Source organism: Babylonia areolata, chromosome 24 (genome assembly GCF_041734735.1).
Source record: "Babylonia areolata isolate BAREFJ2019XMU chromosome 24, ASM4173473v1, whole genome shotgun sequence".
Lineage (NCBI taxonomy): Eukaryota > Metazoa > Mollusca > Gastropoda > Neogastropoda > Buccinidae > Babylonia > Babylonia areolata.
Genome location: NC_134899.1, coordinates 49,121,089 through 49,147,959, shown reverse-complemented (window position 1 = coordinate 49,147,959; position 26,871 = coordinate 49,121,089). Strand labels below are relative to the sequence as shown.

At 40.7% G+C, this 26,871-nt stretch overlaps 1 protein-coding gene across 3 annotated transcripts in view; it reads left to right on the top strand.

The window, feature by feature from the left end:
- Positions 1-26,622, top strand: part of LOC143298851 (protein inturned-like) — a 65,328-nt gene extending 38,706 nt beyond the window's left edge. For all 3 annotated transcript variants that reach the window (XM_076611850.1, XM_076611849.1, XM_076611851.1), the window contains exons 3-17: positions 4,052-4,878; positions 6,092-6,177; positions 6,960-7,291; positions 8,344-8,433; positions 9,138-9,369; positions 9,658-9,711; positions 12,009-12,071; positions 12,586-12,810; positions 14,009-14,058; positions 15,932-16,033; positions 16,653-16,941; positions 17,433-17,530; positions 18,203-18,395; positions 19,609-19,760; positions 20,703-26,622. In XM_076611850.1, the coding sequence (XP_076467965.1) occupies positions 4,052-4,878; positions 6,092-6,177; positions 6,960-7,291; positions 8,344-8,433; positions 9,138-9,369; positions 9,658-9,711; positions 12,009-12,071; positions 12,586-12,810; positions 14,009-14,058; positions 15,932-16,033; positions 16,653-16,941; positions 17,433-17,530; positions 18,203-18,395; positions 19,609-19,760; positions 20,703-20,820 (2,911 nt within the window). In that variant the 3' untranslated portion in view covers positions 20,821-26,622. The remainder of the gene's footprint in view (positions 1-4,051; positions 4,879-6,091; positions 6,178-6,959; positions 7,292-8,343; positions 8,434-9,137; positions 9,370-9,657; positions 9,712-12,008; positions 12,072-12,585; positions 12,811-14,008; positions 14,059-15,931; positions 16,034-16,652; positions 16,942-17,432; positions 17,531-18,202; positions 18,396-19,608; positions 19,761-20,702) is intronic.
- The last annotated feature ends 249 nt before the right edge of the window (positions 26,623-26,871 follow it).

Sequence of the window (26,871 nt, the reverse complement as noted above, 5' to 3'; positions counted from 1 at the left end):
GATCAATAAACCAACTTGAACTGTTAAACTGAATTTGTTGCCCAGCACACATGTGCCAGCGAAGTCACGAAGTGTTCTCTGTGTGTGTGTGCGTGTGTGTGCGTGTGTGTGTGTGTGTGTGTGTGAGAGTCAATATGCACGTATACATAATATGTGTGTATCAGTGTATGTATATATATATATATCAGTATATATATATATATATATATATATATATATATATATATATATATATATATACAGTATCTGTGTGTGTGTGTGTGTGTGTGTGTGTGTGTGTGGTATCTATCTGTCTGTCTGTATATTTGTCTGTCTATGTCCTTCTGTATGTCTATCTTTCTCCCATTCTCTCTCTCACTACGGAGACTACCTGCTGGAATATCGGCTGACATTTATTCAAGTAAGTTGTATATTTGTGCATGTCTGCATGGTGTTGAGTGTATGTCGGAGAGTGAGAGAAAGAGAGAGGGGTGGGTGGGGAAGCCAGGGGGAAGGAACTCGCACGCACGCATGCACACACACACACATACACACACCGGCACACACACACACACACACACATACACACACCGGCACACACACACACACACTGCCCCCCCCCCCCTCCACACACACACACAATCTAATATACATATAGTATATTATGTATATGCATGCATATATGCATCCACAGCACACACACACACACACACACACACACACACACACACACACACACACACACACACACACACACTGGCACACACACACACACACACACACACACACACACACATTGCAGGGAAACGCCCGACAGAGAAAGAGACATTGAAAACGGAACTTCCCAACTCTTGTCAAAGCAGTGAGAAAAGACAACCAACCATAACTCTGACGTCAAGAACTAAACACACGTCATAGACCTCACACAGAGCTGGGCCGTGAGAACAAACCGTCCCCGCTAAACTTTAATGTGGTGAACGATAGATATACGTCAGCTCGGAACGACTGTTTCACCCTAGCATGTGAGAACAAATTTGCTCAATTAGGGCGCCACTACCATTGACTGGGTACGTACGTACGTCCGATCCCCACTGAAATCCGACTGAGACAGACGGCAAACTGAAGGTGGCGATCGTATGCATGCTGCTGACACAGCTGAGAGAGCTGAACGGCGTCAGTAAGAAAGTGAAGGGACACTTGAAACGACCGGCAACAAACATTGACTTTCCCGGCCACAGCAAGCAGCTTCACGCCGGGAACAATGTGCTGGACATCATCACTCCCACCACTACCCACATAATTATAGGCCCAACACTCGGCTTATATCACAGATTGACATAAGTTTACATTTGGGCCAACAGCAAAGTGAGAGCTGTATTATCAATGGTTTCTCCAGTCAATGGGAAACCATTTACAGTTTAGTCTGAAGGACTATGACTCTCAAACTAGGAGGCAAAATTGCACTGGCTGCAGTGCTGCAGCCTTGTGGGCTAGGTGGCCTTTGGGAACCATCCCAACGCTGACTGTCCTAAAACCCTCTTGGCCGAGAGAGTGGGGATGTACTTGGGCAAGACACTCTCCACTACAATCAAATTCTAGCCCAAATAGTCAGAACAGCAGTTGCCTCCTCTGCTGTTCTGATGGTCATAGTCGGACACGACTGACTATCATATATATATATAAAACCCACATACACACACTTTTGTTTGTTTGTTTGTTCATGCGTTTTAATAATACGATAAATGCGAATTAATAATAATAATAATGGTATTTATTTTGCGCTAAATCTTGTGCAGAGACAAATCAAAGCGCTTTCGCACCAGTCATTCACACGCATGCATAACTCTAAATTAATCCTTCCTGATTCATTGCACGAGCTCGACATCCATAAACAAGAGAGGCAAAGGCCTTCAAGACTCACTTGTGATACACTAACAACAAAAGAAATTGTTAAAATGTGTTCTGTATTTGTTATTATAAGGCTCCGGGTTTAAAAAAAGAAAAAAAAAAAAAAAGGCCTGATTGCAGGTTCGAATCCAGCATGTTCGGGTGGGAATAAGAAGACGCTATATCACTTATTTGCCTTAGTCATGCTTTTTTAAGGGCGATAAGTCCATTGCGGTATTCGAAGTGATAACGCTGTTACAATCACATTATTTTGGCGTATCTCGGACATTTAAGAATTATTTAATTCCGCGGCAAAGGAGACGTTGCCATCACCGTAATCACGCTGCAACATAAGCCGTTCTCTCTGGATCCAGATAGATGTACGACAAGTTTTGTTACAATCGCCGGGAAAGTAGGACACTGTCGGTTCAGTTTCTCTTTTATGTCAGTTCTTTCTAGTTTATTGAGTATCCACTGTGTTAGTGCGTGTGAATGTGTTAGTGTGTGTGCGTATTAGTCAGGTGTGTGCGTATTAGTGTGTGTGTGTGTGTGTGAATCAGGCAGTGTGTGCTGTTTGTGCTTGTTGTGTTTGTGCGCACGCGTTTCAGTGTGTAGGAGTATCGGAGTGTGGCCGGTGTGTGTATCCGTCAGTGTGTGTGTGTGTGTGTGTGTGTGTGTGTGTTGTAAGCACTACTCAGTAGTGACGGATGCACCTTTATAGAATTCAGCTTCATAATTATTGTCAGTTTGTGCACGCGTTATTTTGTATCAGTCAGTGAACTTTGAAGTTGAGTCTGAGAAGCAGTGACTTTTATTTTGATCTGAAATTCCTGTTACACCAGAACACAGCAGATACACGGAGGATCACTGATAGGAAAGGGATGAAGCCCAAGTGAGATGTGGCCCACAAGTGATGTCGACTGGCGGCGATTGTCCGTCTTTACACGCCTCACTGGCCGAAGTCTTACGCAGTACGTGTGGCACACACGTCTGATGTGCAAGCTGATCGCCATGATTGAAAAGATTCTCTACTGCAGCCTTTGATCTCAAAAAGATCATTGACGTTGTAGGACAATCGAATCTTGCGGCGGATTCAACTGAGGACAGTGCAACCACTGAACAATTCCGATTTAAACCAGGTGATTTTGTCATGCAGTATTGTGATCACTGGTAACCGGTGCGAACTGAAGGTATGTGGCTGGCTGAGTGTATCGGATAAAGAAAGGGGCGTGCAATAGAGACGGAAAGTAAACTGCAGTTTACCACAACTGGGTAATGTACAACAGGCGCTTCCTGTTCAGTCATAAAACAAGCGGAGTTGAAAGAAGGAAGTTATAGTTTCCGGCTGACAGCTACACAAAAGCAGATTAAAGCAGGTCGATCAGTCCTGCCGCAGTTTTCCCCAACAGCAACGAAAAGGGGTTTGAGTGGTGTTGAAGTTAGGTTCTACTGCTATTTTGTTGCAACTTTGTCACATACGGTTTTAACGTTAACAACAACTCAGTGATGACAAGTTGAGCGACACGGATAACCAGTCACAGGAATGATTTTCTTGTTGCTCGTGTTCTGTGATGCTGGTGTTAGAGCACTGTTTTACACATGGGCAAGAAGACGCGTGAACCGGCCTTCATGGCGATTTGCCGAGCGCTATCAGGGATTGCAATCAAGATCTCTCAACCTGTCAAATCTCGCATGCGCCCGCGGGCGCGCGCGCGCGCGTGTGTGTGTGTGTGTGCGTGTATGTGTGAAACAGCTTGAGAGAAAAAACCTGATGCAGTTCCCAATTCCCAGTCTGGGTTTTTTTCCGTGTGTGCGTGTGTGTGTGTGTGTGTGTAACATGAATAGACAATGGATATGTGTGTCAGCGAACAATACCAGTACGTTATATATGATTAATGATTAAAATACTTGACGGTCAGACATGCAGATACACACACACACACACACACACACACACACACACACACACACATCTAAAATCACAGTATGTGGATAGACATCAACCAGAAGACCACACACACTCACTCCCCCCCCCCAGTCCCCCTCCTGCCCCCCAAACCTCCCAACCCCCCTTCCCCCCACAAACACAAGCACACACACGCACATGCACATGCACATACTCAAGCTCACACACAAACTAAAACAAAAGAGAAAAAGGTGTTGACAAAGTGTTGGTGTGTGGCAGCTCCCTGACGGGCAGTCAGAAGGCGGCCCCCTGGCAGCAGCATGTGGGGGAGGATGGCCAGCTGTTCTACGTGGAACTGAACCACGCCAAGCCTCCACCATCCTCTACTCCCCGCCACGCTGACACTGGCGCCACCTGTGCCCTGTGCAGCACACGGTCCTGTCACAGCTGTGCCAGCGAGGACACCGGCTATTCCTCTGACACTGACGCCCTCCCAACACAGCTGCGAGGCCACAGGTCGGAGCAGGCAGCCTTAGACCTCAGCAGCGACTCGCTGTTTAATAACTCCAGGGTGCCAGACACTGAAGACAAGGATGACGGCGTCTCTGTGGATTTACAGGACTTTGACAGAGCTGACCTGACATCTTCCCAGCTGTGTGAGGATGAGGAGGGCAGCACACCTCTGGCACTCAGAGGTCATGCCACAAAGTCGGCGTCAAGGACTCGACACCGTCACTCGTGCACAAGGACAGCCAGTTTGTGTGAGCGACACTCCAACAAGCTCTACGCTCCAGAGAGCAGCTCCTCAAACTGTGGGAGTGAGCGCAGGACATGTAACTGTGGTGGACAGTCAGTGTCAATGTCCTGGTCCAGAACTAAGCCTCAGGAGGCTGGTAAAGAGGTGGTGCTACATCTGAGACCCACAGAGTGGCCATGGGATGGTCAGTGTGACAGGGTAGGGTGGCTGGAGGCAGCACTGGGCATTGTCCCAGGTTGTGGGGACGCTGGTGGCGCTCAGAAGCAAGACAACACGGACAGTGGCAGAATTGTCATCAGTGCTCTGCTGCCAGATGGGCCTGCTGCCAGAAGTAAAAAAGTGTTCACCGGTAAGTGGCCTGGACAGTCAGGAGAGTGTGTGTGTGAGTCAGTGTAAAGAGACACACAGGTACTCCAGGCAAATTTTTAAAACACACAGAGACATAAACACACACACACACACACATGTATATATGCACACACACACACACACACACACACACACACAAAATATATATATATATATATATATATATATATATTTTTTTTTTTTTTTTTTTTTTTTTTTTCACACACATACACAGACATGCACTCCCATACACATAATTTATTTCACACACACACACACACACATACACACACACACACCATAATATGGCACGGTCATTTGTCGTCTTCTTTGTGCATGTTGCCACCTATCTGAACAAGAAACACAGAAGTGATTTGTTCCCTCTTGATCTGGCTATAAAGACGGAAGGAAACAAAATGCTGAGTCTTTTATCGTCACTTTGTCTCTTCACACAGAGGGTGTAAACTGATCTACCAAGCGGGTCGCCCCATGTGTTCGGAAGCAAGAGGGATGGCTGACACATTTATGAGTGGAACTTGAAAACGATACCTTGTATCACAATAGCAATAACAGTATAGTGATTAATGAGCAGCTGTTCTGTCAGCAGTGAATTGTTCCATTATAATCTACATTTTGTGGCTGTCTGTGTTGAAAAAAGCTCTGGCAAAGTAAATGTACCATGATAAATTGAGTTACAAGTAACATAGATACATTAGAATTAACTTGGTGCTTGTGTCCAATCTCAGTTTATTAAATTCACACACACACACACACACATTAATGTATAGAATACAAGTTTATCTGTTATTGTATGTTCCTTGGTACTTTTAATATTTATATTTGATTTCCCATTAGTCTCCCCGCTCCCCCTATAGACTAAAAGTATATATATTAACTATTTGTTCTTTTTTTTTCTTTTCTTTAAAAAAAAAAAAAATCAACCAGCCATTTCAGCATTTTCTGCTACGGTGTGTTCTTTTTCCCTGACCAGCAATTCTGTGATTTAGTACTGGTGTTGTGCCCCCATTCTTCTTTTTTTTCTTTTTTTTAATATTCATTTCTTTGTTTCTTTTTTTTTTCTCAAGGCCTGACTGAGCGTGTTGAGTTACACTGCTGGTCAGGCATCTGCTTGGCAGATGTGGTGTAGCGTATAGATTTGTCCAAACGCAGTGACGCCTCCTTGAGCTACTGATACTGATACTGTTGTGTCCCAGGTGACTGCATTCAGAGTATTAACGGCAAGCAGGTCAGATGGAACAACCTGAACCTGGTGATTTCTGCCCTTCACCACACCAAAAAGGTAATGTCTGCATGAGGACTGGATACTGCTGACTTTTCTTTTTCTTTTTTCCTTTTGTCTTTGTGGACTGCAGCTCCCACATTCACTTACAAGTATCAAATGATCTGCAAGCAGGATTTTACATGTTTAATTGTTTTAAGCCCCCATATAGGCAGACACACCCCATTTTCAGGGGTGATACTGGTTGCTGAAAGCTGGCCTTTGTTTTTATTTTTGTTTTTTCTTCTTTTTTTTTAACCTCTTTTTTGATATATATTTTTTAATATATACATTTAAGACTTTGTTTGTGTAAGTGAGTTCCTTTGTTTAGAACTTTCTTTCCTTCCTTGTTATTTTTTTCCTTCCCTCCTTTCTTTCTTCCTCATTTCCTGTTTTGCTTCATTCATTTATTCACTCACGTCACTGATCCTGTCAGGTTTTTAAAATTTTTTTTATTGGTCTTCTGTTTGATTTTCTTTCTTTTAATTTTTATGTTTTTTTTTCTTCTGAATGTCCTTCTCTTGTGGTGTCAGGTGATGTTGGCACGTGTGCATTGTGGACATTGGAATAGTGGGATGTGCATACATATATATCTATATACATGCTTTGTGTATGTGTGTGTGAGAGAGAGAGAGAGAGAGAGTCATTAGTGTAATTGTATCTTCAAGTGCCTACCTTTAGCAGTGTGCTGTTATATCACCCCCCGCCCTCTCTCCCCACCCCTCCCCCCCTCCCACCCACTCCCTATTTCTTCTTGTTCTGGAGATCCAGAGGAACAAACGTTCGCATGCCTTGCCTTCCAGGTGCGTTTGGCAGTGAGTCGACCAGCCAGCACCCACACTGACTCCTCCACGTGCCTTCTCCTGGACACTGGCAGCGTACTGCACGCCCTTCAGGACACCCTCTCCCCCTCCCCCGCCCGGCCCAGCAGGGGTGGGGAGGGACTGGAGGGGGTGTGCATTGTCTACATGTCCATGGAGGGGGCGGGGTCAGGGGAGGGGGAGGAGGGGGGTGAGAGGAGAGATGTGCTGTACCAGTTCCCAAAGGAGGAGGGAGTGGTGTCGTCACTGCGTGGAGCGTTCTACACACTGGATCATCTGCTGAGTGACGGGGCCATGGACTCTGATGTCAGAATGTGAGGCATAGCAATGACTGCTGATGTCAGAATGTGAGGCAATAGTAATGACTGCTGATGTCAGAATCTGAGGCATAGCAATGACTGTTGATGTCAGAATGTGAGGCAATAGTAATGACTGCTGATGTCAGAATGTGAGGCAATAGTAATGACTGTTGATGTCAGAATGTGAGGCAATAGTAATGTTTACTGATGTCAGAATGTGAGGCATAGCAATGACTGCTGATGTCAGAATGTGAGGCATAGCAATGACTGTTGATGTCAGAATGTGAGGCAATAGTAATGACTGTTGATGTCAGAATGTGAGGCAATAGTAATGACTGTTGATGTCAGAATGTGAGGCAATAGTAATGTTTACTGATGTCAGAATGTGAGGCATAGCAATGACTGTTGATGTCAGAATGTGAGGCATAGCAATGACTGTTGATGTCAGAATGTGAGGCATAGCAATGACTGTTGATGTCAGAATGTGAGGCAAATGTAATGACTGCTGAAAGGTTTGGTTTCAGTTTCTAGGAGATGTCAATGTCTGCAGACTGATCCACATATACTACACCTAGCTCTTGTGCTGAAAAAAAAAGAGAAATAAAAGATGGGCAGTGTAAGAAGGGATCTAATTCTGTTTCTGAGTTTGTCAGAATGTGCTCTGTCAGTTTATAATGTCAGTGGTAACGGCAATGACATAAAATAGACACCAGGCAAATACTTGTTAGGGTATGTCAATCACTTCCTGTTAATTTGAATAAATGTGAACATTGTGTTGATAGCCTTCTCCTTTGCAATAGTCCATGTTTTAACAAGGAAAGAAAATGAAAATAAAGACTAATGGATTGATTGATTGATGGATGGATGGATGGATGGATTGACTGATTGGTGTTTTACAGGCTGACGGTGGCAGTGGATGGGTGTGACATTAATGTTGCGTGTCACATTGATGACTCACTGATTGACTGATTGGTGTTTTACAGGCTGACGGTGGCAGTGGATGGGTGTGACATTAATGTTGCGTGTCACATTGATGACTCACTGATTGACTGATTGGTGTTTTACAGGCTGACGGTGGCAGTGGATGGGTGTGACATTAATGTTGCGTGTCACAAGGAAGGAAGAGACATGCTGATCATTACTTCACCAGGCAGCAGGTCCTTATGGTTTTTCAGTTCAGTTCTGTTCAATTCAGGCAGCAGGTCCTTATGGTTTTTCAGTTCAGTTCTGTTCAATTCAGGCAGCAGGTCCTTATGGTTTTTCAGTTCAGTTCTGTTCAATTCAGGCAGCAGGTCCTTATGGTTTTTCAGTTCAGTTCTGTTCAATTCAAAATAGTTTATTCATCCTACTTGGCAGTTTACACACTAAAATCATATTCTGTGAATAAAGCATTCAAAACAATATGTGTGTGTGGAGGAAGGGGGGGGGGTCTGATCAATTTTGAGTTTGAAGAATAATGTGTTGGCACTTAGGAAAACATTGTCATTTGCTTGTTTACATTTTGTTGCACATACCTTCTTCTTTTTTTGTATTTTGACTTTTATTTTTTCTTCCTGTCTTATTCTACCTCTGTTTTCAGCACGTCTTCCTTTATTTTCTTCATTTAACTCATTATTTGATCATGTACTTCAGCTTTTAGTGCAGTAATGAAATTTGTGTGTATGTGTTTGTGTCTGTGTCTGTATGCATATGTATCTGTGTGTATGCATATGTTTGTCTGTGTGTGTGTGTTTGTGTGTGTGTGTTTACGTGTGTGTGTGCATGTGTGCTTGCTTGTACTTGGCATGTGTGTTTTTTGACACATACTTGGTAAATCTGTGCATGAAGAAACAACTACTTACAGATATTTTTCTCCTTACAGACTACAATCCAGTCAACTTTTAACAATCTCCAACGAAATACTGCGGTTGGTGAGACTACTGTACGGGTCAGTGGAAGAAGCCTTCAGCACAGAGCGGAATCATTCATCACTGGACGACTTTCTCTCCTTCGTCTTCACCATGCTTCCAGCCAACATCAGGGGACAGCACAACAGATGGCAGCCACCTCTCCTGGGCTATTTGGATTATCTGCCTTTACCAGAAGATATAGGGGTATGTTAAAAACAGGAGAAGTTTTTTTTTTGAAAAGTCAGAATATTGTTTTGGATGTGGCACTGTATAAATTACATTTTAGCAGCAGTTGTACATGAAATGAAGCGTCTGTGTGAGAGAAAGAGAAAGAGTGAAGTGAGGAGTGGGGGATGGAGAGGGAGGGGGGAGGAGAGAGACAGACAGAAGACAGAATCAGAGTTTTCTGTCCATTTGACTCTTTGTTTTTTGGCTTGAAATTGATTCAGAGTATTGATTTCAATTCATGTGAGTTTCTTGCTTTGCTTTCAGATCTCCATTGGCAATACTCTGACAGAATTTGAGTCTGCTGATTTTGCCGACATGGTAAGCAAAAATATGCTAACTTATTCTGTTATGGACTGTCATTATTTCAGTTAGATTAGTGAATATTTTACTACAGCCAAAACATGTCATCCTTTGTCTATTGATATTCCTCCCGAAAACCACTGCCGAAATCATTGTCTTCCTTAAATAGGTTGTCTTGTCTCAAATTGAAGAGAAAAGATTACCACTTGAATATCAGACATTTTGAAATTAAAGTTAGTAAATAACAAAAAATGATGATGGTTATGATATGATTATGATATATCCTTGGTCAGACACCAAGCTGTGAACATGGAGTCATTTGTACAACAGTTTGTGTACCTGGGCAGAAACGACTGAGAGTTGTCATTGGGTGCTCAACATTTGTTTCCTTATGTCATACATTCTGGTTTCAGTCACATATGCACACACACACACTCACACAGACATGGAACGTTTTAAGTGTATGACCAACTGTTTATTACTCGGCAATGTAGGCAGCCATACTATGTTTTCAGGGATGTACATGCTGCGTATGTTCTCTTTTCTATGACACACTGAATGCTGATATGTATTACAGGATCTTTAACAATGGTATTTCTTATCTTCTGCATGCATACACACACGAAGGGGGTTCAAGCACAAGTGGGTCTGTCCATATGCTGACCTGGGAGATCAGAAAAATCCCCACTATTACCCCACAGATGGAAATTTTTGGCAATTTTTAGGGGGGGAAATAGGCTTTGTTTTTGAGCTTCAAAAATGCCATTGTACAGAAAATGTTCACCTGTTTTCTACTGTCTTTGTTCATTGCATTTTTGATTGCAGTAAAATTGCATATGAGAAAGGAATGAAAAGTGCTGAGTCAGTTCTTGGAAGTTTTGAATTTGAATAAGTTTGAAAATCAGATATTTATTTGTTGCAAGCTGATGTGCAATAGACCATCTCCAAAGAGAAGAGAGAAAGAGCCAGCACAACACTGGATGGGTCCAAGCTTTGGGTTTAATTCAACCTTTATCAAACAATAAAGTATTCACAAGCTCAAGTTTCCAGGGGGAAAAGTGTTGAAAATGTTTTCAAAAAGTGTGTTAAGTGCATTTTGTAAAAAAAACCTTATTGGCATGAAAAACCTGCTGGATTTCCCAATCACAATCAGTTTGAACAGAAACTTTCAACACAAAACAATGTCATTTATATTCACCATTTCTTGTCATCCAAACTAAGCCACATATAGAATATCAATATGTCTGTGTTTATTATTTTATTTATTGTTTTAGTTTATCATTGTTGTTGTGTTGTTGTTGTTGTTGTTGTTGTTGTTAATTTTTCTATTATTATATTTTTTTTGCTGCCCCATCATCTGCATCATTGCAGTGGCATTACTTCCACACCGCTTATTCTGAGTCTCCTAGACTGGCACAGCCACACCCAGGTTCATCATTCGCAGTCTCAGTGTCAGCAGTGCACAGAGAAATGTCCTTTTTAGGTCACCAGGAGGCCACACACTAGAGTAGTCCCTGCACTGCTGCTGAGTCACTTCAGTGGTGTTCAGTAGTGCCAGTTCTGATGTAGCATACTGAGGAGATCACTAAGTAAGCCCCATACTGACGACAATAATCACATAGTCACTGAGCAAAAATGAGTGGGCATCCCCTCCAGTGTGGAGACTGACACCACGTCCCTCCATCAACAGTCTCCAGTGAATCTGCTGACACCAAAAACCTTGACAGGACTCACCTGGAAGTGGAGGGGGATTGAAGCTGAGGTCACGAAAGGCATGAAACGCCACAGAATTTGGGACATTAAAAAAGAATGTATATATATATATATGTCGATGATGCAGGAGGAGTAGGATGATGATGATGATGATGCTATAGAGATCCATTTTAGGTTTTGAACTACATGACAAGGCTATGCTCTATGCTTCCTTTCATCATGGTGTACCTGTGTTAACCAGGCCTGAGAGATACAGACACTTGCAATGTTGGTCATGAAATTTGAGCAACACACCCAAAGATGAATGTATTAAGTGGATGACACTCAGCTGTGTGGTCCCAGTCTTCCCATTTAAGCCCATGGAAGGCTCATTTCTGGGTAGGAGCCAGCCGCAAACAACCCCCCCCCCCCCCCCCCCCCCCCCCCCCGACCTCTGCATGTAATCAAACCTGCGTCCTCCAAGCTGTAAGTGTGTGATACTAACCACTTCACCACAGTGGCTGGTCAGTCTCTGTTTATCAAGTGTGTGGCTGGTTAACAGATAAGTATGGGTTCATCAGAGGCACAGTTGATTAATATGATCGTCTTCATTTTCTTTTCAGTCTGACAGTTTTTATGGCTGCCGGAGGTCGTTCACAGTGTTAGGGTCGATGGCTTTTTACAAGGTAAGCTGAATGATGACTGATATCATTGCACATTTTCTTGTGTGTCTGTGTGTGTGTCTGTGTGTGTGTGTCTGTGTGTGTGACCTCTTGGTTTAGTGCATTCTGTGTGATATGGAAACTTAATTTTTGTGTGTGTTTAGTGCAAATAAGACTAGACAATGTGGAGTTTTGTCTTGTGTTCATAGCCATGATCATAATGGTTGGCTGGGTATAGAATTGATAAGCAGTAAGTTCAGCATCTTAGTAAGCAAAAAAGCACATTGCCTTTTGCCAGCATGGACATCTCTTTTGTGTTGAAGATCAGTCTATGTTTGTACTTTGTAAGTGTACTATTAACCCAATATTCCTTGTGGCCATGGTACAACTGGAAATAAAGACATATGCTCTGTTCAGAGTAGAATAGTATTCTATGATACTGTTTTCTATTCTATTCTGTATTCCATTCTATTCTGTGTTATTCAACCCCCCTCCCCCTCCCCCTCCCCACCCCAACCCCCCACACTGGCACTTTCAGGGTCATGTGACGTGCTGCCACCTGCCCCCCACAGACGCTGGGGATGTTGGGGTGTACCTGAAGCACAGTGGGCTGCTGCACCTGTCCACCCGGCATCCCCTGCACCAGGTGTTGGTGTGGAGAGAGGTGTTCCCCACCCGTCTGTGTCAGGAGGTGGCCGCCCTCAACAGTGTCTTTGGTTACTCTGAGCCCCACGCCCGGTGGTTCCTGATGGTGGTGGGGGTGGTGAGTGCTCTGTGTGTACACGTGTCAGTATTGCTCTGTGCATGTGTGTGTGTGTAGGCTGTATGTTTTACATTTATTTGCTTATTTGTTTATTTATTATCATTATTGTCATTTCATTTTATTTATTTATTTTTATTTTTATTATTATTGTTATATTACTATTATTATTATCTTTATATATATATATATATATATATATATATATGATATTCATTTACCTCTTTATTTATTTATTTATCTTTTTCTCAAGGTCTGACTAAGCATGTTACGTTACTCTGCTGGTCAGGCATCTGTGTGGCAGATCTTGTGTAGCATATATGGATTTGTCCGAACGCAGTGACGTCTCCTTGAGCTACTGATACTGATACTGTGTTCATCCTTATGTGGGACGACCAATACAAAATGCAGAATGATTCATCATCTCTGAATAACTGAAATTAGTTTTTGAGCTTTTGGACTGAAGTTATTTGTATGGTGTATTTTTCTTTTTCTTTTGCTGATTAGAAAGTTTTTTCTTTAGCCTTATGTTTGTTGGTTTGTTTTTCGTTGTTGGAATGGTAAGCATTCTGTGTATTTTGCTTCAGTTTGTTTTGTTTTATTTCATTTCATTCTGTTTTCTTTTGTTTGTTTCATTTCATTTTACTTCATTCCAATCTATTTTGTTTTTATTTTTGATTTATTGTGATCTCAGACAGTATTGTTTGTAACTTTGAACCTCATACTCATTTATTAAGAACAACTCTCAGATGGCAAATGCTCATTTTATCTACCATGTGGACAAAATGTTTTTCATTGTTACTGAATAGCACAATTAATACAGACAGATTGTTGTATTGAAACTTGTTTATGTTGATATGTTGCATATAAAATGTGCTGCCTGAAGAATCAGTAACGTGTACACTGTTCAGTTTGTTGACATGATGTGTGATGTGTTGACAGAACAACACACTACTGGCCTGTGTTCTGGAAGTAACATGTGTACACTGTTCAGTGTGTTGACATGATGTGTGATGTGTTGACAGAACAACACACTGCTGGCCTGTATTCTGGAAGTAACATGTGTACACTGTTCAGTGTGTTGACATGATGTGTGATGTGTTGACAGAACAACACACTGCTGGCCTGTGTTGGCCTGTATTCTGGAAGTAACATGTGTACACTGTTCAGTTTGTTGACATGATGTGTGATGTGTTGACAGAACAACACACTGCTGGCCTGTGTTCTGGAAGCAGGAGGCTGCTCAGCACAGTAAGTGGACTGAAATACACACATGGACAGAACAAAACAAAAACTCTGTTGTTAATTTTTGGAAACTAAGGTATGTCAAACTTTCATGTTGAACTGTAAAATCACAGTGTGATAACTGAACTAACTGTGATGGTATTTGTACAGCTTCCTTTCTTCTTGACCAAGTCCCTGTCCACAAACCCCTTCCCCTGTAATTCTTTTCACTGTAACAGGCTCTACACCACATTAATTTCTTTTTGTTTGTATTGTATCCAGAGACATACTACTCTGCCTCCCAAACCTCTAAAACATTAAAATTTGTCCATGTGTGAGTAGATTCAGAGCTGGAATTTTATTTGAAAGAGCTTTGTGCACTCATGTCACTATCATTTGCATAGTGACCTTATATATGCAAATGAGTGTTTTGAAACATCATTTTAGAAAAAAACACACCAAATAACTGATTCATCAGAAAAACACATGCTACCCCTAACCACTCAAATATCAGGGAATGGTCTGATTATTGGAAAGAGGACCTAGATTTTAGATAATGCAGTACTTGAAAAAGTTGAACATTGAAAGTTAAAGTTTTTACCAGAAACTTTGTGTATCATCAGATGTACTGCTGTGCAAAGAAGATCATAATTATTGTGCAAATTATCAGGTGACAGAAAGTTAAATAAAAGTTATGTAATATGTTAAACAACAATAAAAGGAAGTAACTCTCTCCATTTACAAGGTGCATAATTTCAAGTGATTGCTGCTTATGCATGATTAAACAACAATAAAGCTGATTTGTGTTTGCACATTTCTTTTGTCAGTGCTGCTGTGTGCATTTGTCAGCTGATTGGTATACGGACAGTCCTGGAACTTCCTGTTTTGAGAAAGTGTGTGGATTTGTTCCTCTATACCTTTTATTTACCTGTGCTAGCTGAATCAGTAGCATAAGCTGCATTGACTTGAAGTTATGTACCTTGTAAAAGGGAAGTGATACTTCTCTGTATTTCTCAAAGATTCAAGGAAGATTCAAAGATTCAAAGAAATTTCATCCTTTTTCCCCTTTTGGGGTGTGGAGGATACAATAACAATACATGCTCATTGAATCACAACTTCAGTCCAAGGATGTCTCTGAAACACACAAAAGTGCGCACACGCACGCACATGTGCGCACTAATGATAATGATTTGCAACAAAACAAATCAAACTTAAACATACTGACAAGTATGTTTTAGATGTAACAAAAGTTACACACCCTTTTCAAGTGAATTTATTTAGATTAAGCTGTGTTTTCTTCCCAGCACTGAATAAATTGCTTAAACCGAACAATGATATATGTGATTTATATTTATGTGGTATCTTTATTGTTGTTTAATCCTTTTCTCCCCTGGCCTTTCGTTTAGAGTAAAAAATCCATCAAGGCAACCATGTGTTTGTTCTGTATTGTCTGTATATTCTTTGTAGCATATTCAGGACTAAAAGGCTAACCGTCTTGAATAAATATTTATTTGCGTTCGCACATTTCTTCGATCATTGCTGCTTTGTGCACTTGTCATATGATTGGTGTTAGAACAGGTCTGAAACTTTGTTTCTTTGTGAGGAAGTGTCTGGTTTTGTTCATCTTTTTTTTACCTGTGTGCTACCTGAATCAGGAAGCAGCACTGACCTGAAGTTATTTACCTCATAAATGGAGAGAGTTACTTCACTTTCTAGCTTCATTTTTCTTTCATTTTGTTATGTAATATTGTTTTTCTCGGAGAACTTTAAAAAATGCAGCTGTTAACTGTTTTATCATGTTGCTGTCTGTGAAAGTAAATGTGAGCAAGCATTTTGAAGACTGCACTGAATATCTCTGCCAGGGCTAAGGATTAAAGTAGAAGTGTCCACCATTGTGCAGGCATGAAGGAACACGTCTCCCTGACCCATTTTATGTGGACCAGGCCCGGGCAGCACTGCTTCATCTGCAGACTGCTGACATTATCTCTGCTTGTAAAATCAGGTGATTGTGTGTGTGTGGTGTGTGTGTGTATGTGTGTGTGTCTGTGTGTGTGTTTGACAGATAAATGATTGGTTGTCTGTGTGAGAGAATTTTTGTTTTGTGTATGTGTGGTGAGAGGAGTTGATCAGGGCAGAGGTAGGACAGTGGCTATTGTGTGAGAAGGTGTGTTATCTTTTTCTCCATATTGAGTAAACATTTTTCATATCATTCATTAGCATGATACTTTGGGCCTGTGAATGAACACACACACACACACACACACACACACACACACACACACACACACACATCAAATGTGATCACTAGAAAAATACAAAACAATATCCTGAAACCAAGTGATTTATTCAACTGCGATGACTGTCTAAAAACACTTGCCAACTATATATTTCATTGCATGCGTATTAGATGACTGTTTATTTCTTTGTTCCTTTTGTTCTTTGTTGTGTCTATTAATCCTTAAGGATTTTATGACAATAAATGAAGTCAAGTCAAGTCAAGTCACACACACACACACACACACAGACACACACACACACAGACACACACACACCTACACACACACACACACACACACACACACACTGTATAACAGTGATGCCCCTTTCCATCACGACCACAGACTAAGTGGGGACGGACTTCCAGCCACTGCCACTGCCGACCACCTCCTCTCTCACATCCACATGCCACTGGAACCGAACCACAAAGCCCTGGACGGCTTTCTGAAGACCACATCATCCCTCGTTCACAGCCTCCACAACACCCATCTCACCAGCGGCGTGATACCTCGGGCGTCAGGAGGGAGGGGCAGTTGTCAGGGAGCCAGGGGCCTGTGGAAGGAGCATCGAAAGATGTCGGTCGAGTCTGACGGATCCAGTGGCAGTGCCAGCAGTAATGAAGGGATGTTCAAGGTAGGAGTTTGGCTGGAAAGTTTCTGTGTCAGTGTTGTTTTTTTTGTTTGTTGTTTTGTGTTTGTTATTGTTGTTGTTTTAGCAGGGAATTGTTTTGCTACAAATTGGTGATGGTAAAAAAGGGTTGAAATTCTTTGTGTATGCATGCTTGTAGATATGTAATAGATGAAAACATTAACAGAAGAAACTCACAAAATGCATGTGTGTTCAAACTTGTGCATATACCTGTGCATGTGAATGTTCACACACACATACACAGGCATATATGCAAACAAAAACACACAGTACCATGTGTACATGCTAACATTCACACTCACACACACACACACACAGCACGCTCACCAAATCATCAAAATCATACTACAATATATTGCTGAAATATTAGAAGCAAGCAGTGAACCAGTTCAACTATTGCATTGCACAAGTGTGAAGTTGAGAAATTATTCACCTCATTCACCTGATGTAGATCCATGCTTTATGTTGTTCATCAGAATCATGTCAGACGAGGTCGCCTGTTTCCTTTGCCATCTCACAACACTCTGGTCCACAAGACTGCAGTTGTTCTAGATAGTGACATCAACACTTGCAAGTGAGTGTGTGTGTGTGTGTGTGTGTGTGTGTGTGTGTGCTCTGTGTGTGTGTGTTGTGAGTGTGTGTGTGTGAGTGTGTGTGTGTGTTTTGTGAGTGTGTGTGTGTGTTGTGAGTGAGTGTGTGTGTGTGTGTGTTGTGAGTGTGTGTGTTGTGAGTGTGTATGTGTGTGAGAGAGAGAGAGAGTCTGTCTGCATATATCTGTGATGAAAAAAATGGATTATAGCTACCAGAATGATACACACATGTGAAAGCCAACATGTAAAAGCAAGTAAATGCATGAATTGAAGTCCTGAATGTGAAACAAGAAAGCAGAGGAAAAAACCCCAGAAGAAATATGAGATTGCATTGACAGACAAGAGTTTTAGAATATTGGTTGAGCTTGTTGGTTAACAGCACTAGCTTTTATGCCTACAGTGGTAGGCTATCGTAATTAAAGTGCATGAATAAACCTAGCTATTGAAGATATGTGCAATATGTTTACAAGCAAATAAATATGCACACAATTACACAGTCCACAAATTTACTTTAGTGCAGGAATCTGCTTGAAATTTTCAGCAAAACACATGAATGAATGTGGGGTGTTTTTTTGTTGTTTTTTTTGTTCTTTTTTTTCTTTTTCTTTTCTTTTTTTTATTTTATTAAAATTTTTTTTTATTTATTGCTTTTACAGGGTGAATTCAGGAAAAGGGAACAAACTCCTCATGTTTTGTCAAGTGAATGAACAGGAAGGAGTCCTGATTACCTCCCCTGTAGACAGCACGTCTGGATCAGGGGCAGGCAGTGTCCATCGTCAGGTTGTGGACAACTTCCATCGCTGTGTCACTCAGATGCATGCAGACTTTGCACTGACAGCCAATGCAAAGGTCAGTAACTGAGTGGCTTCCCTTCTGTCACCTCAGAAGATGCATGGTTGCTGTGTTTTGCTGATCACCACCACAGAGAATGGTCCAGAAAACTATTATAAGCGGTCCTGTTTCTGTTATTGCACTACATTCTAGATTTTTTTGGTTTTGTTTTACTGAAATGCAATAGTTTTGTTTGTTTGTTTTTGTTGTTGTTACAATTTTTTTTGATGGTCCAGTTCTATTCTCTCAGTTATATTTCTGTGAAACTCAATCCAACATCATCCACACATAACCGGACTTATTTATCAGAATCAATGACAGTTGAGACCATAAAACAGTCAACTTTGGGTGAAAGCTGGTTGTGTCCAAAGCAGTACTGAGTAATATTTATACTTCAGTGAGGTTTGAACCCTAGCTTCCAAGTTTTCAGTCTTGACACAACAGCTGTACCGTGATGACTGGTTGATAATTGTTTTACATCACTCACAGAGTTTTCTCCATTGGTTTCCCTCTTGTTTGTGTGTGGCAGTTTTGTTTCCTTCGGAGTTCTGATTGCGCCTTTTAGATACTACTTTTGGTTTGGTTTTGGTTTATCACTGTTTTTTCTTTCTATTGTATTGTATTTCTCTTGTTATCACAACAGATTTCTCTGTGTGAAATCCGGGCTGTTCTCCCCAGGGAGAGCGTGTCGCTACACTACAGCAACACCCATTCTTTTGTATTTTTTGTCTGCGTGCAGTTTTGTTTTTTTTTTTGGTTTTTTTGTTTTTCCTATGGAAGTGGATTTTTCTACAGAATTTTGCCAGGAACAACCCATTTGTTGCCGTGGGTTCTTTTACGTGCGCTGAGTGCATGCTGCACAGGGGACCTTAGTTTATCCTCTCATCTGAGTGACTAGTGTCCAGACCACCACTCAAAGTCTAGTGGAGGGGGAAAAAATACTGGCGGCTGAGCCGTGATTGGAACCAGTGCGCTCAGATTCTCTTGCTTCCTAGGCAGACACGTTACCTCTAGGCCATCACTCCACTTTTCTGTCCATTTCCATTCCTCCTAGCTTATAGCACACTCTTCATCTGCCTTTCTTATTCTCTCTGCTTCATTCTCTACCACTTCAGCTCATGTCTGCATGTTTCCTCACTCACACACACACACACACACACACACACACACACACACACACACACACACCCTCTGGCCACCCCAGACATGACGCCCCATGGCCTGTGGACAGGTCTACCCCGGTGAGGGAGTGCTGGAGGACATCCAGGGGGACCACAGCTGGAGGAGCTGTCGGGAGGAGGGCGTCATGTTCACCTGTTCTCTCCCTGACAAGGCAGACACCAAGAGATCCTCCCCTCACTGTCTGCTCTACTGGGTGGTGGGGTGAGTGGGTCTGCACTAGTTACATATGACCAAAGTCTGTTAACTCACTCCGGACAATAGAATGCATTAGCGTTCCTAATGAAAGTTAGCATTCCGGATGACGGAACGCTGTAGCGGTTTCGACAATTAAAATTTTTTCCATGTTTTTCTCATGGGGTAGCATGAAAATCGTAGCTACACTGGGCATTGCGAACATGTCAAGGGTTGAATGGAAAGTTTCTTTGTGAGGTTCTGTATCTATACACTCACTGGCGAGCTGTTGACCTCGGTACCCCACATGACAAGCTAATCTGCAAACATATCCAAAATGGCGTTGCAGGCGATACAAGTGGAAATTTTTGGAGCAAACTAGATTATGACAGCAGATTTTTACTGCTGCTGAAGTGATTGAAATGCTTCAAACTGAAGGTTTCGACATCAACAAGGATGATAAAGACGTTGAATAAACTAGCTGCAGTGAAGAAAGCTACCAGCAAGAAGGTATGACAGTGACTCAGCTTCTGAAGGCTGTGAACAGAGGGAGGGGGATGGGCGTACACACGATGTGAGGAGAGGGGTCAGTGGGTCAAGTACATGGAGTTTCATTCAGTTACTTTGTGTTTTGTATTTTTTTGTCATTTTTTCCCTAACCCAAACAAATGGGTTGACCGTCTGCAGGGGAAAGCAAGGGAGAAAACTATTCGTCCGGAGTGAGTTGAAGAAGACTGATTTGTAAACAAGACTCACTTTGATAAGAAGTGCCTAACGTTTCAAACCACAGGTTTGTCTTTAGTGAATGTTTAACTGGAAATCCTCTTGGGTCTGCAGTATAACTATAACTGCAGGAAAACTATGGAAAAAGAAGAAAAATAAAACTCTAAAAGCCTTTATCATTGTTGTCTTCATTGTAAGGTCAGTTATGTTTGTTTTATTTCTATGCTTCTTTTTTCTTGTTTGTTACAGGAGAAAGTTCAAGAATCTTCATTCCCAAGAAGTGTATGTCTGCTTCCAAGATTCCACCCCTCAGAATATCATTGAAGTGGCCTTCAGACTGGCTCTGGGTTCTTCATCTTTCCCATGAATCAGTTGCATTGTGTTGTGTTTTTTGATATTAGCTGTCTCTTTTGACTCACGTGTGTGAAAACAAAGTGAGTATGTACTCACCATGTCTGGGTTGTCTTAGCATGTAAGTGTGTGTGTGTGTGTGTGTGTGTGTGTGTGTGTGTACATGCGCATGCGTGTGTGTGTGTATGTACGTGTGAATGTGTGTGTATTAAACTTTAATACTTGCATTTTCTTGGCAAAGGCAAGTTGTACAGAAATCAAACTTGGTAGGGTCAAAGGGATTATTATACTTGTTTACAGTTATCCTCTAATTATGATATGGTAAGCAGCATGAGGGATCAAAGGTCAAGGTCATTATATGGAAAAACAGAAGAAAAAAAAGATAGAGTGCATGTCATGCATTCAATTTCCATCAAACATGGTATAACAAACCATTCAATTTCCATCAAACATGGTATAACAAACCATTCAATTTCCATCAAACATGGTATAACAAACCATTCAATTTCCATCAAACATGGTATAACAAACCATTCAATTTCCATCAAACATGGTATAACAAACCATTCAATTTCCATCAAACATGGTATAACAAACCATTCAGTTTCCATCAAACATGGTATAACAAACCATTCAATTTCCATCAAACATGGTATAACAAACCATTCAATTTCCATCAAACATGTATAACAAACCATTCAATTTCCATCAAACATGTATAACAAACCATTCAATTTCCATCAAACATGGTATAACAAACCATTCAATTTCCATCAAACATGTATAACAAACCATTCAATTTCCATCAAACATGGTATAACAAACCATTCAATTTCCATCAAACATGGTATAACAAACCATTCAATTTCCATCAAACATGGTATAATAAACCATTCAATTTCCATCAAACATGGTATAACAAATGGCCATGTTTACAGCATGATGCCTATTGAAGTACAAGGTCAAAGGTCAAGGTAAGATGTGCCCACATTGGGTTTTGGGATCATATTATGTTTTTAAATCTTGAACGTCAACAGCAGCATGGTCATGATGGGAAAAGCTTGTAGGCACAAAGGAGATAAGGTCTTGCTTACAAACTTCAAACGTGACACAATGACGGGTTATGACTGAAACAAACACTTTCAAAAGTCAAGGTTAGAGGTGAAGGGTCAAGGTCACAATAGTGTACATTGAAAATGTATTGTTGCCAGGTGACTTAGTTCACAGCTTCCCTCCCTTTTCTTTTGGGATGAGGGGGTGGTATTATTATTAAGATTTCTGTGTGTGTCTAATTATGTGGGTATCACACATGAGTCTTGAAATCTTGCCTCTCTTGTTTTTAAAAGTGTTATTGAAACTTTTTTTGTTTTGTGTTTCTTTTCAGCATGACATGCAGGGTGGCCTAGACTTGCTGATGATTCAGTTTTGTGCAATGAATGTCTCACATACTCTGTAAATCAAAAGAATGCTCTTGCTCACAAACATTAGTCAGACTATTATTATACCATGGTGTCAGCATTAGTGTGCGCGTGTGCAAAGATTCTTTCAGTTTAGAAACACAATAAATGGGTAAACAAACAATACCTCTCATTGTCATTTCATTATGCAGCTGTCACATTTATGACCTTGTCATTTTTTTTATATTGTGTCACCTTTATGATTGCAAATCATTAATATATTACATTTAGTTTGAACTTGATTGTCTGCTCATGTTCTTATTCTAAATATGATGGTCAAAACTGTATTCATGAAAGTTTGTAAAATGTTTCAAGCAACTAGATGGTAAAAATATTTTCAGAGAAATAACTGTAATGTTCCGCAGATTCTGTTCTATGGTTTTAGAAGTTACAGACATCTATCAGATGATACAGTTTCAGTTTCTGAAGGAGGCATCACTGTGTTCAGACAAATCCATGAGGCAACACCACATCTGCTATGCAGATGCCTGACAGCAGTGTAACCCAACACGTTTGTCAGACCTTGAGTGTTTGCTGATATATTGATTTGTCTACCTATCAGAGTGGACTTCTGTTATGGAATTTTGCCAGAGGAAAACACTTTTATTGCCATGGGTTCTTTTTCAGTGCAGCAAGTGCGTGCTGCGCACAGGACCTTGGTTTATCATCTCATCTGAAAACCTAGATTCTCAGTTTGAATATTCAATCAAACTTGGGATAAAGGGCTAGAGTGGGAATCAAACCCAGCCCTCACAGACATTGTATTGGCAGTTAAGCGTCTTAACCATTCTGCCACCTTCCTCAGGAACTACAATGGATGATCAATGCCTGTATAAGTGTATTGTCATAGTTTCTGCTTTAACTTGGTTCTTTGCAGATCTTGCAGATCAGATATTATAACAAATGTATCATATTATATTCAGCTGTTTCACCTTCTTGGTGCTTGATTTCAGACACATCTTAAGTGAGGTGTGTTTTTTTTATGTCATCAGAAAAAGGAAGTTATTGACCTTTGTAAAGGTTCTTCCACCTCCAAGAGTCAGTTTCTTTATATTTTATTTAAAAATTTTTTTTTTACATTTTGACAGGCTGAAACTCAGGGATGATAAATGAAAACCGTTCTTTGGATTACACTTGCAGTTTATGGTGATGTCTGTGTCTCATCACATAGTTTGTATGTGGGTTCACCACTTCAAGTCTGGAAAAAGACCCTTGGAAGACAATAATAGCAAGGGAGTTCTGCAGTGTGCAGATCTGTGAGCTAAATGTTTACAGAAACTTCTCTCAGTATTTTGGTCAGCTGGCATCAGAACATTGATTTTTTGATGTCGTCATAGGTGATGAAACTTGCTCTTTAGCAGTACTTTAACCAGTTGTGGATGAATGGTCACTCTCCTCCTACCTCTTTGTAGAAGCTGGAAGCAGCTGTGCATCTTATTGCTTCAGTAGTAATGGCTCATCATGATTTGCATGACAGGTGTTTTTCAGTGAATGCTACAGCCTGTTTATTGGCAGCATACACTTACTGAAACAAGGAATCCCCCCGAAAGCGGAGTATGGCTGCCTACATGGCGGGGTAAAAACGGTCATACATGTAAAAGCCCACTCGTGTACATACAAGTGAACGTGGGAGTTGCAGCTCTTGAACACAGAAGAAGAAGAAGAAACAAGGAATATCTGGACATTGTCAGAACACAAGACCTGTTCTAGGCTCAAGCTGGTTTCCATGTCAAACAGAATACCAGAATGAAGTCAGCTTTATTAACTCCAAAGAGAAATTCACATGTGGTATTGGTGCTCATGCTCATTTACAATACAAAATATATAACATCCATTTAAAAGATGTGTTTGCATCTGCTTCCACATTTTGCAAATATGCTTACACAACTTGTTAAACAGATGTGATGGTGAAGTCAGTATAGAAATAACCAAGCTGTAAAACAATGATGGTGAAGTCAATAACCCAGCTGTAAAACAATGATGGTGAAGTCAATAACCAAGCTGTAAAACAACGATGGTGAAGTCAATAACCAAGCTGTAAAACAACGATGGTGAAGTCAGTATAGAAATAACCAAGCTGTAAAACAACGATGGTGAAGTCAGCATAGAAATAACCAAGCTGTAAAACAATGATGGTGAAGTCAGTATAGAAATAACCAAGCTGTAAAACAATGATGGTGAACTCAATAACCCAGCTGTAAAACAATGATGGTGAAGTCAATAACCAAGCTGTAAAACAACGATGGTGAAGTCAATAACCAAGCTGTAAAACAACGATGGTGAAGTCAGTATAGAAATAACCAAGCTGTAAAACAACGATGGTGAAGTCAGCATAGAAATAACCAAGCTGTAAAACAATGATGGTGAAGTCAGTATAGAAATAACCAAGCTGTAAAACAACGATGGTGAAGTCAGTATAGAAATAACCAAGCTGTAAAACAATGATGGTGAACTCAATAACCAAGCTGTAAAACAACGATGGTGAAGTCAGTATAGAAATAACCAAGCTGTAAAACAACGATGGTGAAGTCAGTATAGAAATAACCAAGCTGTAAAACAACGATGGTGAAGTCAATAACCAAGCTGTAAAACAACGATGGTGAACTCAATAACCAAGCTGTAAAACAACGATTGTGAAGTCAGTATAGAAGTAACAAAGCTGTAAAACAACACAAAATAAGGCACAGAAATATCAAAAAACAAACAACAAAAAACCATACCTCCCCCCCCCTCCCTCCCCATGCCCCCCCGCCCCCATGCCTCCAGAAAAATCAGTTCCATGGTAAACATCTTTTTGCACAAACAACTCAGAATAAGGAATTTCCAGCTCCTCTCCTTTCTCTCTTCTTATCTCTCTGTCTCCATCCTCATCCGCCCCCCTCCCCTTTTTTAATACTAGTTTTTGGTGAGTTCAGTCCATTAATACATCTATTATGAATGTTAGTTGTACTTTACTTTCAAAATGAATGATGAAAATACAAACTAACAAACAACAACAACAACAAAAAAACCCAAACAAACAAACAAACAACACCAAAAGAAAAAAAAAGAAAGCTTGAACATGAACATTCATTTCGTTTGAAGAAATGTTCAAGTATATTTTTGACTTTTTGAAAATAGTAACGTAGCCAAATACTGCAAAATGAAGTAAGAATGTCAAAATAGCAGATTAACAAGGCAGACTGAATTTTTAAGAAGTGTCTCTTTCAAGCAAAAATAAGAATGAACAAACATAACAGAAAATGAAGTTAATCAGTAACTGCACACAGCAGTAAGTTAAAGGACTGATGGATAAGGAATCTATTTTCGACAGCCAGTTACTTTGAGGAAGCATTTTTCTTCAATTATGTTCTGTCAGTAGTGCACTTTGCATTGTTACCAAGCACTTTTAACTTTCTTTGCTTTGGGAAGTTTTATCTTTGTAATCTTCAGGTCTAGATCATATTATATGTCACCTTGTTCACAACCTGTATTATCAGATTAAAAATTTGCAGAAGTGTAAATTATTGTGAAAGTTTTCCCTGTGAAATATTTCTGTGTTAGCCACATCTTAAACTGGGTCATGTATGTCTGCAGTCTGGAACATTGGCAGGTGTGGGATGTAAATGGCAGCAATTTAATGGCCAGTGACTACTTCAGTGTGGACTGCAGTGTGTATTTTTTATCATTGAGTGTTGTAGTGGAGTGATCTAGTCTTCCACAGTAAACATATCAAGAACATCCAACCTTTTTCCATTGTTGTGTGAAGTACATTTTTATATGTTGGGAAGAGCAGAATGTTAATTCTGTACAACATGAATGTGTCAGTGGGTAGAAAACAGAATCACATTAATATTTTGTTCCAACCGTGTAAAGACAAAATGTAGTGTTTGTCATTGACATGTTACATACAGTGCCACAGCTCTTCAACAGGGATAGCAGAGCACAAAACATGACTGAGTCGATCAGAATGGTTTGTAAACCTCACCAGCAGTGTGGCAATGACCCTGTAGTTCAGCTAACTGGTAAAGGGTGCACTGGCCCCTGATCTTGTTCAGGCTGGCTGAAGTATTGTGTGAGGGAAGACATTAAAGTGTCTGTCAGTTAAGTCTTTTGGTTTATTTTTATGAAAGTCTCAATATATATGAATGTGACCTTGTGAGAAAATGAAATATTACCTGAAATTTGTAAAGCAAAGAATCCATAGAAAAGAAACTCCCAAAATGAAGCATATGTGAATCACTGTGATGCTCAAATTGCAGCTTCACCATTTCTTATCAGTTAGCTTGCCTCCCCTACCTCATCAGTAATATGAATTAATAAAAGAAAAGCAACAATGAAGACTTTGTCCTTTTTTTATTTACATAAGAGTAACACAGCTCTAAGTGTGTCATTCTACTGTGGGGGTGTGGGGGGGGGAGGGGAGTGTGGGGGGCTGGGAGAGTAAGGGGGATCAAAAGCAGGTGGGAGGAATTATGTGGATCCAGATGTAGAGGAGTGTTTGGGTGACTGTGTTATTTCACTGTTATAGACAGTAATCATCACAGCACAGCAGAAGCAATTAAGGAACTGAGTTCAGTTTTTGTTTCTACATGGCAGTTCCTTTTGTATTGGTCATGTGTTCGTTATGT